Below are 14,381 nucleotides of genomic sequence, written 5' to 3' on the forward strand. Positions count from 1 at the left end.
TAAGCTAAGATGTGATTAAATTTGATTGCAACACGGGCAAAGTGGCAAACACGAGCTGATGCGCCTTTTTTTTTATTATCTGATTTCACTTTTCAGACAGCGCGATCGACCAACTTGATTAAGAGGCCGTTTGGGAGGGCTCCCAAGCTGCTCCAGCACCGGCTCCTTGCTGAGTCTCTTCCAAACGCTACCTCGCAAAACAGCTCTTGAGCAGGAGGAGCAGAAGCCGAAATATGGCTGAGAGCCGGAGCCTAAATTTTTGGCTCTCCATGGCTCCGCATATAGGCGCTGCGTCTCTCCCCGAACAGACACCTCTCTCCAAGCCACCCCTCGCTAGTAGTATACATGCCTGATGCAAGAAGGTTACACGGTGAGCAAAGCACAGGTCGTCCATGCGCTGATGCAGCTAGCAGCGAGATCGTTTTACTCCAAATCAAATAATACACGAGGAGCCGTGCCAAACGATTTGCAAAAAGCACAGGCTCCTATAGAGGAGCTACTCTTTTAAAAAAAGCCAGAGCTGAAGCCATTTTCAGAGATGTTGAAGCTACTACCGGAATCGTGTTATTTGCCGAGTGTCTAAAACATGCCCTAAATTAAAAGTTTTACTATGCGTCAACGACGATGACTCAGATGTCCTTCACGTCCTCTCGCGAGGCACGTAAATTTCCTGGGTCTATGACTACGCCGCCCATGGTCCGTGCAACTCGACGGTCAGTAGTGTAGCCGACTGTTTGTGTATGGACGCCGACGTACGGTGGCGTTCGTGGCATCTCGGCGTCGTCGGTGCTCGGCTAGTACACAAATCACGAAGCAGATTTTTCGCCGTAGGCCGTAGCAAAGGAGCACTAGCTTTCGTCACGTACGCTCACGGCCACACGCTTCGTCGATGCAGAATTTCTAGGCACGTGCTTGTCCATGCCACCACACGTAGGGTGTGTTTGGTTTGGCTTTTGGCTTTGGCTTTTGCCCCTTAAAAGCCAAAAGCCAACCAAAGGGCTGGATCCAGGAAGCAACTTTTTCTAAAAGCCGACTTTCTTATAGTGTAAAACTGAAAGCACTCCTGGACCTGCTTTTAGTGGCTTTTGGATGGAACTGTGAAAACATATATCGAAGAACTTTTAACGACTTTTAGTGGTTTCCACCAAACGATTTTTAGCTTTTTAACAGCACACAGCCTACAGCAGCTTTTTCCACAGCTCACAGCCCACAGCAACTTTTTCCACAGCCACAGCCCAACCAAACAGACCGGTAGTACGAATGGGCGCCGCGGAGAATCGGAGCTGGATGGCCGGCCGGGAAGGTGCGAGGAGCCACCAACCGGCGGCAAGTGCTGAAGTTGGCTCGTGCACCAGAGAAACCAGCTGACAGGAACCAGATGCCTCTGTGCTGTGGCTCTGGTCTTTACCCGAAATGCCTGGTTTCGGGGTGTTCACTGATCAGCCAGCTACGCACTAGCGAAGCTTGCACGTGTTTTTATTGATACGTCTTTCGTCAGTATAAAAAAGATGAGTTTTATGACTTGTATCTGCTGAGAGAACCGCCAGTATTTTTAGTGACACTTTTTTTTAAGAAAACTACCAATGTAAATAATGATTCACTTGGCAAGTACGTTGCAACGAAAATATATAATACTACCACAACTAATGTACAAATATGAGTGAGAAAAATGTTTCATAATCTATTTGTAATCCTAGCCATACATAAATTTTGTTATTTTAATCTAGTTATTTCACCACTACATTGCAACCATAAGTACCATTAGTAATTCTATATATGATTTTAATAATGTCATGTCAATTGCATCATTTAAATACTAAGACTATCAGAATAAGTTACAAACTTATAAAAATCTTCAAGAAATATCAGAAGGTCTCACAGTTTAAACAGATAGTCATTAATATATATATATATATATATATCTATACTACCTATTAAGACTCTAAGGGGTAGGCTGCCTCCTTGCGTTCTGCCTTTTTTTCATTTCCTGTTTTGCCCTCCTGCCCGCACACCTTACCTGCCCGCGTCGCCTCCTCCCCTGTCCTCCGCGCGCGTTGGGCGGGGCAGCCAACTCCCCCACCAAACCCTAATCACTCCGCGCGCACGCCATGGTGGAGACTCGCCGGAGCTCCGCCGCCGCCACCGGGAAGCGCACGTCTCCATCGTCATCCTCTTCGTCCGTACCTTCCCGAAGCGCCCCAAGGTGAGAGCGCACCCCCCATCAATCAAGCGAGTCTTCGCCGTGAATGTCGTCAAGCATGCCCCCGCCGGTCGACCGAGCCTCCTCGCCCCACTCTCCTCTCTCACCGCAGATCCCGTCCGCGTACATGCTCTCTCACCGCAATCCCTGCTCTCTCCTCGCCAACGCCTCTCGATCCACTCCATGGAAGGTTTGCCCAGACGCGCTCTGATTCCTTGCTCCACACTCTCTCCTGCTCTTGCGCTCTACATGGAAGGCGAGGCCAACGCCCAAATCGACGGAATCCCTGCTCCCGCGCTCTACATGGAAGGCGAGGCCAGCGCCCAAATCGACGGGATCACTGCTCGGACGGGATTGCAGCCTCGATCCGTGCTCTCCAGGTTCGCCCAGATCGACGGCGTCCGCGGCGCGCTTGCCCAGATCGATGGAATATGCGGTCTCCATATGCAAGTCCGGGGCTCGCTATCCGTGGAAGGCGAGGAGAGACGACGCATCGGCTCTCGATCCGCGCTCTACATGGAAGGTGAGGCAGATTGGGGGAGTGTGTAGAGAAATCCAGGCAAAACCCCACGAGAGCGAGTCGACGACAGACAGAGGCGAGTGGGTGAGCCACGGGCGAGAGACGAGGTAGCGGGCTAGCGGGATGGCGTCGCCGGTTGTAGTGGCCGCGGCGCTGGCGGCATTCTGCGGCACGGACCCACTCCCGGACGGGCAGCATGGTGGACTTTCCGGGGTTCGAGTCCCACCTCGTCGACCTCCCTGATCCCGCCGAGATGCTGACACACGCGAACGAACGGAAGCGGCTCCGCGGAGCCGAGGTGCGGTTCCACGGCGAGGTGCAGGGGCCCGAGAGCGTCGCCTTTGACCCGTAGGGCCGTACACGGGCGTCACCGACGGCCGGGCCGTCTTCTGGGACGGCGAGCGGTGGCTCCCATTCGCGACGACCTCCCCGCGCTGGACGCAGGAGCTCTGCGACGGGCCCAACGCCTCGCCGCTGGAGTATCTCCCCAGCGGGCACATCTGTAGTCGCCCGCTCATGCACACAGCTTCAGTGATTCTGATTCTGTACAACCCTACACGGCTCTGTTTGTGAGGTCTACTGATAAGTGCGCATTTTGATTGTTTCCTTGTTTTTGCTCTTTTCTGCATTGTTCTGTTTCAACTTATTGGCTGATTTAAATGTTCTGTAGGATGGCAACACCCTTTATAATGAGCTTGAAGTTGTGGAGGGTATGAAACTTGACAGAGGTTACATCTCTCCGTACTTCATTACCAACTCAAAAACACATGAATATCTTAGTTGTACTTTTTGTATCACAGGAACCAGAAGATCCATTGATCTTAATTCATGACAAGAAAGTGACAAATATGCATGCCGTGGTTAAGGTTTTAGAAATGGCTCTAAAGGTATTCTGTTTGCTCTCATTTAACGGTAATGGTTCATTGTGGGCCTTTGCTGATTCTTTTTTTTCATTCTTTGCTTGGAACAGAAACAAAGGCCTCTACTAATTGTTGCAAAAGATGTGGAAAGTGAGGTATTAGGTACTCTGATTATTAACAAGCTTCGTGCAGGCATCAAGGTAGGTTCTGTCAAGTTTCTTGGTTTGGTACCATTTCTGTTCTAATTGGAACGACATTCAGGTCTGTGCTGTCAAAGCTCCTGGTTTTGGGGAAAACAGGAAGGCAAACTTACAGGACCTCGCTATCCTTACCGGATGAGAGGTAGGCTTCACAGTTGTTTCTTGTGTGCATTTTATTTCTCTGTATAATTAAAAATGACTTGTCTCATCAATTCATCATGATTCAGGTAATAGCTGAAGAGCTAGGAATGAACCTTGAGAATGTTGAGCCTCACATGCTGGGTTCATGCAAAAAGGTATAGTAGATGATTTAAAAGGATTTTTCTACTGACCACACTTGGTTGGATGCTCACTTGATTCCTACTGATCACGGGGTTGGTGATTGACTGATTATGATCGGCATATCCTTCTTTAATCGACATATTTTTTTCTTCTATGTACCTTCTATTCAGGTTACGAATACTGTAAAGATAATTTAGAATTCCTCATACAAATCCTTTAACATCCACTGTAAATATATGGGGAATTCCTAAAATGTGTTTAGATTCATACATGTACAAGTTTGTATTATGTTTTTATGCGTATTTATGAATCTACACATCATCGATTTTATATTGTTGTCTCACTTATTCCTCTTTAAAACACATACTTCCTGTTTTCAAATTTCAAGTCTCTAATTGTTATTGTTCTTCCTCAACAAAATACCACTGTAATTAAGTTGTCGATGCAGTGATATATAATGGTCGCCTATTATGAAGAAATAGTGAATGGGAGAAGGGTTGAGTTTTGGAGTCGGTGCATGTAAATCACAAAGATGCTTTCTTGACATAGCCTCAAAATTTTCAACAACATGCTTTGTGATGCAACAGGAGGCCTAACTTGATTTTTTGTTTATCTTTTCTCCAATAGAATCCACCCTCTATTCCAACACTGGCTGCTGTAAAACTGGCAAGCTGGCTGAGAGGTGCTAAATTTATTGTTGATTGGCATAAGTTTGGATATCCATTGTCGGGGTTGTCACATGGCAGAAGTCACATTATTGTCAATTCACCATGAGCAGGGGGTGAGGCACGCGTTGTGGAGGGGCTGGCGGACCTGAGTGTGAAGAGGGTGGTAGCTACTGGAAGGAGAAGAGAAAACCTATCGGATACCATGTTGTGAGAATAGAGACCCTAATCCGAACTAGGGTTGGGCTGCTATATTAATAGATGAAATAGTATATGGGATGCACACACACATGTCTAACACTCATATATTCCATTTTAGTTCTACCGAGTTTAAAACCTTTGGACTCTGTAGTCTCTCGCCATAATTCCAATTCTCTATTTACTCCTGCATGGCTTTCATCAACTAGCAAATTGGTTCATGGAGATCCTTCTTATTTCTCTCAGACGATGCTCAATAACCAATTTTTTTTTATTAAGATCTGGAGATACAAACCATTTTAGCCACTCTCTAAGCTCATGAATAGATTGCTTGGTCTTACGATTACATATGCTACTGAAGCAGTTTAGCTGTTTCTGATATCTGATGTTTACCTTTTGCACTTAACTTTATTGTGCCTTTTCATGTTAAGCATTGACCTACATGGTACAACCTATGAAAAGAATGAGGATGGGGAATCTAAATCTGTTTCATGTCTATACCAGCAGGCCAGAAACCAGTGTACTAATGTGTTTGAACTTCATTACAGGCCTTCAGTAAAAATACCAGTCTCTGTTATGATGCCAGTGGCTCATGTTGTAGAATGGACTTACCAGAAATTTGCCAAGTATGGAATGGAAGTTCCTCAGCTGACCCCTTCAAGGATCAGGCTGCTTTCATGTAACAGGACATTCAGTTGCTCAAGAGCAAAGGAGCAGCTTGGTTATGAACCTCTCGTGTCCCTTAAGGTTCTTATCTATATCCTTTAATTTAATTAATGATCTTTCTTGACACGATGTATTTTGTGTTTGATGGGGTTGGGTCAGTTATTTCAGTACTATTTTGCAATAAGTAATTGATGGCTTATTTTAAATTAAGGATGGACTGAAGAGAACAGTAGAGTCGTACCCCCATCTACAAGCTCAGAATCATAGGAGTATATCAAAGGCTTCAATTTTCCTCGGGAATGGAAATCGTATGAAACTGCCTTCATCCCTTGTGCCCACACATACCCTGTATATTCATAGTACTTTTGTACTTCCACATTTGAAATCCTTACCAATTTATCTATTCATATGCAGTTGCAAAAACAGTACTTTGGGAAGATGCGAAGCAAACTGTGATAGTGCTTCTACTGTTGGTTGTTATCTACTACCACTTATTTACATGTGGTTACACCTTCATCACAGCGATGGCAAAGCTTTTGTCATTAACTGCTATGTTCTTATTCATTCATGGCATGCTTCCATCAAATCTGTACAGTCCTTTATTCTCCTTTTCATTTGTTGAATTTACCTACTATCAAATGATTAACTGGTATCTTGATCTTTTTCCATCTTTTCAAACTCAACCTGCCGCACCTCCGCGCCTCCGCCGTCTCCTCCGCCGCTGCACACCAGAGGCTTAGGTGGCTCGCTGCCTCCGCCAGGGGCGCCGCCGCCGTCCCGGCCTACGGCCTGCTCAACCTCAACGCGCAACACAACGTTGGTGAGACATTTGATATGTGGAGTACTGTTGACTTCTGGTTTTCAAAAGGAATCAACATTTGATATGTGGAGCACTGTTGGTGAGTATGATTTATGCTTTAATTCGTGCTTTTATGAACCCACATATGTGTATGCACTAAGGTCTGATTAGTGTTCTTACTCTTGACTTCTGGTTTTGTACTTCTGATGAAGGTCTGTCTTCTAAAGGAGAAAATGACTCTTCCAAGGTACTTCACCATTTTACAGCTTAAGCTCAAATGTTCTGGGTATTAACTGATGGAATTATTTAGGAAACTAAATTTTGAAACTAAAATTGAAGTTCACCAAAGCATGGCTGTCTTTTCTCATGTTACCACTACCACTTGATGTGTACAAGGAGGTAAAGATGTTCTTGCCCTAAAAAAGATAACTATGGTAACTGTTGTATCTGAATTATAAACCCTTGCAGCAATGTTTTTCTTATCCTATGCGCAGTTTAGCGCATTGTGGTATGGTAACAATATAAGAACTTAGGAAGATGAAAATATTCATTGTCTGTTTCCCTCATCTACATCACGAACACTCACTTTATTTTGTAGTAGTTAGTTGCTTCATTGTTGGCTATGGTTTCCTGCCTTGATTTTTTGGGGTATCTTGCAGGTCCTTGCTTCAATTCATCAAAATGTCATTCCTTCAATGTCAAACCCTTCCATCTTATGGTAGGTTGTACGATTTCTGTATTAATTGCACATCATTTCATATTTCACTGACATATATCTTGTCGTATGTATAATTTTTTTATTTATTCTTATGGTGGTTTGAAACCTTTGTTTGATATATTGTCTGAATTGATGTAGAGAAAGCAGAAAAGATATAAAAGGATGGGTTAAAAGAAAGTCTATCTGCAAGTATACGAAGCAATGAAGGTACTTGTCCACATATGCTGAGACGAGTGAAGGTACTTGTGCCACGCCGCCTTGCGCTACTTCGTCGTTGACACCGCGAGGATTAGGATTCTACTCCTTGCGCCGCTCCATCTCCTTCCATGCGGGCGCCCCAGCCCTCAACAAGCCCACCACATCGCTCTCCTCCTCTGCCGCTGCGGGTGGTGCTGGGGCAGCAAAGAGCAGATTCGGGCAGGTCACCCACGTGCTGCATCATGCCGCAACCGCCCTCGCCCTTGGCCACGATCTTGGCTTCCAACGAATGTGTTAGGGACCGTAGGTGACCTCATCACGAGTGGAGCATTCAGGCAGGTCTACCTCGACATGGACCTCGAGTCCAATGAGATCCTCGCTGTCAAACAGGTTAGTCTTCCATCTCGATGTTGGTGATTTGATGGATCTTGTGTTGTTTTCTCGCTGACTCAGTTTATCTATGTATCTATTCATTCATTCCACTCTAAAATGCTTACACGAGAGTCTTTTGACTAGGCACATGTACAAGAGCTCGAGGAACTTCTCCCACAATAATATTGTTGTAAGTACACTGCCATTTCAACATTGTTATCCTCTTTTTTTGGTTGTGGTATTTGATCTAGGCTGTGTTGTTTGATCAAAGGTATATTGGGATGGCATGGGAGGAAAACACGCTAAATATTCTACTAGAATTTGTTCCTGGAGGCTCCATCCGATCGCTACTTGGGAGGCTTGGATCATTCCCAGAGGTTGTAAGTATGTGCAACTTATTCTATTGGTGTTTATGTGATGTCACTTGCCGATAAACGAATTTTCCAGTGTTACTTGGTTGTTTCCTCCTTGGAATTTGATTTTATGAACATTGATATTTATCACCCTCATGTTCTAGGTGTTGTCTCTGGAGTAAAAATTACTTGTTCCATTCAGATATGGTGGGGCTAGATCCCCTGCTTGGTTACTTGAAAATTCAAATCTAGCATCTGAACAAAGGCAGCGGAAGTTGTTAGTACAGTCATGCATAATAATCCCCTAAACCATCTTTCATCAAGGTACTTTGTCACTAATGCAGCCTGTAACGCTTCTAATCTTTCATCAAGGTCTTATAATGCTTTGTCTGTCTTTTCCTTGCAGGAGCATATTTTTTTGCTAATAATCTGATGTCAAAAGCAAAATCATGAAATTATGATGGTCATAATGTTCTATTTCTGAAGTTTATTGTTAGACAGTAAGTTTCCGGTGCAATCAAACAGTTTATTGTTACTATTATCCTTATTAGTTCTGCAATCTTAAGCATCCTCCACCAGCTCGTCAGCTCCGTGACTCCGTCGCCGGTCGTCGTCGCCCCGAGCAGAGCCGTGCGCCAGTGCCCTATGGAGAATAGAACTGTTTCTGTTTCAACCTATCAACGCAGAAATGGTTGTGTAAGTGTGCTATTTTACTGTCAGGTTTAGGTGCTTGATTCGGCAGAAAATTGTTTAGGCATCCGACGCTACGGTTTGGGGCTGAGATATAAAATAAGGTCCAGCACTTGTAGATCAAGACTGCAATCCAGCTTATTTCTGAATCCAAATTGTAGGTTGATACGTCAGTGTCATGAAATTGAAAACTGATAGTTGTTTTTCCAAAACTGATAGTTGTAGATCAAAACTGATAGTTGTAGCATAGGCGCAGGCCAAGAATCATTTTCTGACTTTTCTGCTTCTATATGTCACTTGGTTATTCCTGCACAACATTATCTGGACACGTATATTTATTTATTTGTTCCATTTTTTCATGGAGGCAGATTGATGGCGATGGAGCTACCTGTTTTCTGTCGTCCTGCACTGCAAGCGAAACTGCTTGCTGCTGCGCTGATCAACAACTCCCTGACCAAATCCGGGCAGCTTGGGACTGCATTATTTGGTGCCATTTCAAAATACAGAAACGTTTCAAGATTCATTTCTCCCATCTCTCAAACATCTACGAAGAACATAGGTCCATGTTGTAGCTTCAGCTCGTCTTTTGATGGTAATGGATACATGGCTGGAAACTCTAGCGAGAGTGATGAAGACCGTTAATTCTACTGTGCTAGAAGCAAGTAATTCTTCACACAAGATGGTCTGCTTTTATATGGAGAATGCCACACAACATTCAAGTTTTACTTAGGCTTTATTTATTTGCTACTCTAGATTTAATTTTCCTATATGTGATTAGTTGCTTGACATTCCATGTTCCGCTCATTTGTCTCAAGCATCTTACTGTGTGAATGAAAAATCTGAATGCATTCCATTGCAACTTGTAAATTAGCTACTGGTAGTACTTTGGTGTGTCTCCAGTACCTGTTCCTAAGGTAAAATCTGGTTTTGTGTTCTTTTCCAGTTGAGGTGAGAAGTGGATCAGAAGGATATGTGATAAAGATGCGAGATGGAAATAACTTGCGTTGTGTCCATAGTAACTTTCAAGGGAGAAATATTCCAGAGAGTGCACCACAACCTGCTATTGTTTTGAGGATTGAAGATGGAAGCAGAACTTTACTCCCGATCATTGTTTGTACGTAATCTTTTAGTTTGATTCGGTGAATTCAGAAGTAGGAATTTTTTATTGACATTAATGCATGTCTACTCTCTCAATTTTCTCAGTGGAGATGCCAAGCGTTATTCTGATGGCAGCTATTCATAATGTCCACATTGTAATTCCTTCTATTGTCATCAATTATATTGTTTCATACTATCTGTTCTGCTTGATGTAGTCTATATAACACCTTTTTGTTATAGGCATGACCGACCATATATCAAGTTGTCAAGGAAATGATTGATAAAATGGGTTATGAGGTAATCTTTTTACTTGTAAGCATTTGTAGCAGATATGCTTACTTGGTCAAGGAGAAGTTAATTCATCTTATTGCTCCTTCTATCATGATGGTGGTTTTGGGTTCAGGTAAAACTTGTTAGGGTAAACAAAAGAATTCAAGAAGCATACTGTGCTGAACTTTATTTAACAAAGGTACAAATCTACCTGTCTAATAAGTAAGAGCAAATTAATGCATTTTTAGTGGGTGCACCATTAACCTTAATAATATTCTAAAGTAGAAACCTCCTGCACTGCAGGTCAATGATCCTACAGACAACATCACCTTCGATCTTCAGCCTTCAGATGCCATAAACATTGTTGTTCGTTGCAAGGTATTTTCTGTATATGCCTTGCTACATGCTAATTTTTTTAGTAAATTGATTTTTGTTATCTCTACTATTCCTTAAGTCTCTACCATAGGCGTCCACAAGAGTTGGTGCACGGTTCTGCCTGTCGAGGATCCCCACCCTCCTCCCCCACCCGTCCGCGCGACCCTCTCCTGTGTCGCAGGCGCAGATCTCCTCCTGGGACTAGCTTTTCAGTGAGAAGGAGATTACTTGAGCTTAGATGCATGATGGTTTGTTAGGAATATAAATAAATAGTTCCTTTTCCTTATAATACTTGCTAATTTATTTTGCCTTTTTATTATATCATCTGATAGCCTGAATTGTCATCTCTATCGATTATAATATCCTTGATAGATGGAAAGCTATTGCAACCATAAATTTGTTCCAACTGTGGCCCTTGAATTCATGAGTCATACTTCTAACAGCTAGATAGAAATATGTCACTGATGAAGAATGGATTGCATGAGATCTTTAAATCGTGTTTTATTTTCAAAATGCTTTGTTCTATTGCATGTTCTTCTTCTTATAGTGATCTACAGTTCTGTGCTATGAAGTAATGCTTGCTATTTTTCTACGCATTTTCAATTAATGGTTTAAAAAATTAATACAATTATGTTTCTTGTGTATAGTGCGGTTTCACTTTGACTTGATCAAAGTTTCAAGTATAAACATATTTGATCAAAGTTTCAAGTCTAAACAGATCTACTACTTCCAAACATGCATATCTATTGCAACCGGTGTAATATAGTTCTGAGCGGAGCACATGTATGCCCTTGTTTCCTAATGGTAGGCTTCTAGGTCTGTATTTTTACCCCTCCAAATTTGAAATATTGTTTGTATTAAATGCAAGGATTTTCTTTTGTCCTACTTGTGTCAGACCCTAAAAGTTATAAGATTACTTGTGTGCACGCTTGTGGAACCAACTATGAACTCAGCACCTGTTTTGGACTTACCACACCCCTAACCAACTTGTCTCTCTTTCAGGTTTGCCTTATGGATAAGGATTATATTGTTATGACATGAGCCTAGAAGTTCTTACCCTGTTGTCCGCGACATACACCGACCCCGCCGCCACCCTGCCATCACCACTCTAGCGCCATACCTAGACGTGATATCATTAGTACAGCTGGCTGGCATTGACGCGCCATACCTAAAAGTGAAAACACGTGTTCTGGCATCTCACCGGGACATAGTTCGTCCTGCTCTCAGAAATGTTGATGACATAAGAAATTGGATCAGAAACATTGAACAACATGCTTCGGATAATGTGAACAAAATTCTGGTGGGGAATAAAGCTGATATGGATGAAAGCAAACGGGTACGGAAATATACGCTATTTTGATCCACACAAGGATGTCATCAACATTTCTGAGAGCAGGATTTTTCGTTGCTATGTGTAATTTTCATTAGATTTTGATTGGTTTATCTTTTGCAAATATACCTCCTCTGATTGTTTTTCTATCTCATTTGTGGAGCAACATAGCAACCAATCTTGATTTGCTATTTTATCTCACTTTTCTTTGATTTAATCGGCTTAAGTGTTATAGATCTCTATATTGACAAGTTTTTTGTCTGTAAACATCATGTATCTTCTAAGTGTGTCCACGACATATCTGGTTTTTATTGATTTCCGAAGCTATTTATTTTTACCTTGTAAATGGCTGAATTTCTCATTTGGTATTCTACATTTATATGTAGCTCAGTGATTGTAGCCAATTACATTGGCAATATATGCTATGCTGACCTCAGTTCGATGAACATTTTTACTGAGAGCTGCATTCTGCCCACAATAGCTTTACCAGTAATCTGGCCTTTTAAAATTGTTTATTTTTTAGTATTGTATGCATCTTTGGGATCTGATGGCTCAATGATTTCAACCAGTCACTCTTGATATATACGCTATTCTGATTGCTGCTGTTGAAAAAAATATCCATGAGAGCACCATTGTACCCTATCAACATGCTTTGTAGATACCTTTTCTCTTGCGTTCTGGAGTTATTTTTCAATTTTAGAAGTTTTTTACTAACTCCATGTTCATTCTTTTATCTTATTATTAGCTTTTCAAGTGGTGGTGAAGATGGATATGTAAGGCTGCATCATTTTGATTCTGACTACTTTAGCATCAAAATGTAGATAAAGAACAGACGAATCAGAGGTACCACTTCAGCTCTCAGCTATTTTATTAAGATTGGTTTGTTAATTTTGTTATCGCTTGCTACCTGTGTACTGTTGACATGGCATATTGTTTTTCTTGCAACCCGACCTTTTGGTTTGACTTTTTAGGTGGGTTTTCTGGTTATTATACACGTCAGATGTATCTATGGCATGTTCTAACAGATTGACTACGCTGAAACATCAATGATGTCTATCCTAAGAATTCCATTTCTTGCATCCAGACCGAAAGCCCTGTTGCTTATGTTTTTAGGTCGTGTTTGTTTTAACCTTCATCCCTCAATTCCTTTTCAGGCTGTTTGATTACCAATCGGTTCAGTTTCTTGGTTTAGACTTCAGATGTTAGATGTTGCTGGTTGGCCATGGAGCATGTAGAGCAGGCTCAGATCCTAGGTTTTTGGTCTGCTTGTTTGATGATGTTGCTGCTCTGGATAGGCAGCTTTTTGGTCTGCTTGAGGAATTTGTACACACGTGGCAATGAAAAGATCCTTGGACTGAGTTGTCATTCTCGCTCATGTTTCCAGTTTTGTTTCGATTTGTAGTGCTCACATTTCAAAACCTGTGTTTTAACTCTACATATGAGGCTGTTGTATTACTGAATTGGCTAAACGGCTAAATCTACTACGTTCCCCACTTAAACTTAGGGCTTGTTTGGTTAGCTCTCAATCCATGTGGATTGAGTGGGATTGGGATTTAAATGTCTTAATTTTTTCAATCCCATCTAATCTATGGGTAACGGGATTAACCGAACAAGCTCTTAAATCACTGAACGATCAAGGTCGAGAGGTTCGACCGCCCCTCATGTGGGCTTCAGCCTATACTAGGTCAGTGCCCGTGCGTTGCAACGGAATCATATAATACCACGATAACTTGTGAATAAATGTGTATTATACTGTGATGAGATGGAGGATGACGTTCTCAAGCTGTTCGGGATGATGTCGAAGCGAAACTCGGGCCACGGTCGAGCACCGAGCCTGCGATGCGAGGTCGCCCGTTTGCGAGGCACGCGAGGTGGAGGGGGGCAATCTCGGGGAGGGGGCAATCTCCGGGATATGGTAGTGGAGTGGCGGCGCGCGGTCGAGAAGGTGTACGTGGGAGCCAGTGGAGGGATGACGCAACGGGCAGTAGAGAAACGTCAGGGTACAAATCGACCTAAGGCTCTTAATTCGTATTTTCTCGTTCACCTAGCAGAAATAGATTAACCCTAGGATACTTTTTTTTCTTTTTTGTTATTTCCTCGATGTGTATTTTACATACCACAGTAATTTGCTATAGAGAATTTCTATTAATTAAAGGTATTATTGTTGGAATAAATTGTTATTTAATTTGATACATTGTGAACGCTAACATTGATGAATTAAGAGAAACAGAAAGAGAGGGATTCAAACCCTCGATAAACAAAAGTCTACATAGCAGTTCCAATGCTACGCCTTGAACCGCTCGACCATCTCTCCTACATAATCTTATTATGGAAAATAAACTGAGTGAATAGCGAGTTTTCGTATTCCTGCAGTACAGGTACAGCCACAACGGCTCGGGAATTCCATGGCTCTATTGGATTGGATGGAAAAATTACCCTGACGTTTCTCTACCGCCCGTTGCGCCATCCCTCCACTGGCTCCCACGTACACCTTCTCGACCGCGCGCCGCCACTTCACTACCATATCCCGGAGATTGCCCCCTCCACCTCGCGTGCCTCGCAGACGGGCGACCTCGCATCGCGGGCT

The 14,381-nt window shown here is 42.8% G+C and overlaps 1 protein-coding gene, 2 long non-coding RNA genes, 2 other non-coding genes and 1 pseudogene across 5 annotated transcripts; 5 read left to right on the plus strand and 1 right to left on the minus strand.

Moving 5' to 3' along the window:
- Positions 1-2,445: 2,445 nt before the first annotated feature.
- On the minus strand, positions 2,446-3,349 carry LOC103628078 (uncharacterized; annotated as a pseudogene).
- A 2,039-nt stretch (positions 3,350-5,388) lies between these two features.
- On the plus strand, positions 5,389-6,213 carry LOC103626128 (uncharacterized). Its single transcript, XM_008646516.2, has 2 exons — positions 5,389-5,672; positions 5,803-6,213. Exons 1-2 carry the CDS (start codon positions 5,502-5,504, stop codon positions 6,211-6,213), a joined length of 582 nt encoding a protein of 193 aa, XP_008644738.1. The 5' UTR covers positions 5,389-5,501.
- A 3,823-nt stretch (positions 6,214-10,036) lies between these two features.
- On the plus strand, positions 10,037-10,556 carry LOC118471997 (uncharacterized). The gene is made up of 3 exons (XR_004849383.1): positions 10,037-10,116; positions 10,223-10,288; positions 10,393-10,556. It is a non-coding gene; the product is annotated as an uncharacterized lncRNA (long non-coding RNA).
- Positions 10,557-12,178: 1,622 nt separating this feature from the next.
- On the plus strand, positions 12,179-12,257 carry LOC111590181 (small nucleolar RNA U54). The gene has a single exon (XR_004849834.1). It is a non-coding gene; the product is annotated as a small nucleolar RNA U54 (small nucleolar RNA).
- A 37-nt stretch (positions 12,258-12,294) lies between these two features.
- On the plus strand, positions 12,295-13,231 carry LOC118471998 (uncharacterized). Its single transcript, XR_004849384.1, has 2 exons — positions 12,295-12,637; positions 12,949-13,231. It is a non-coding gene; the product is annotated as an uncharacterized lncRNA (long non-coding RNA).
- Positions 12,344-12,423, plus strand: LOC111590182 (small nucleolar RNA U54). The gene has a single exon (XR_004849833.1). It is a non-coding gene; the product is annotated as a small nucleolar RNA U54 (small nucleolar RNA).
- Positions 13,232-14,381: the final 1,150 nt, after the last annotated feature.

Source organism: Zea mays, chromosome 5 (assembly GCF_902167145.1).
Source record: "Zea mays cultivar B73 chromosome 5, Zm-B73-REFERENCE-NAM-5.0, whole genome shotgun sequence".
Classification (NCBI taxonomy): Eukaryota; Viridiplantae; Streptophyta; class Magnoliopsida; order Poales; family Poaceae; genus Zea; species Zea mays.

What these genes read in the sequence shown, in the direction of transcription:
- LOC103626128 (XM_008646516.2), top strand. Translation starts at nt 5,502, where the DNA reads ATGATGCCAGTGGCTCATGTTGTAGAATGGACTTACCAGAAATTTGCC. An exon ending in AACCTCTCGTGTCCCTTAAG is followed by an intron (nt 5,673 to 5,802) that starts GTTCTTATCTAT and finishes TTTTAAATTAAG; the next exon opens with GATGGACTGAAGAGAACAGT.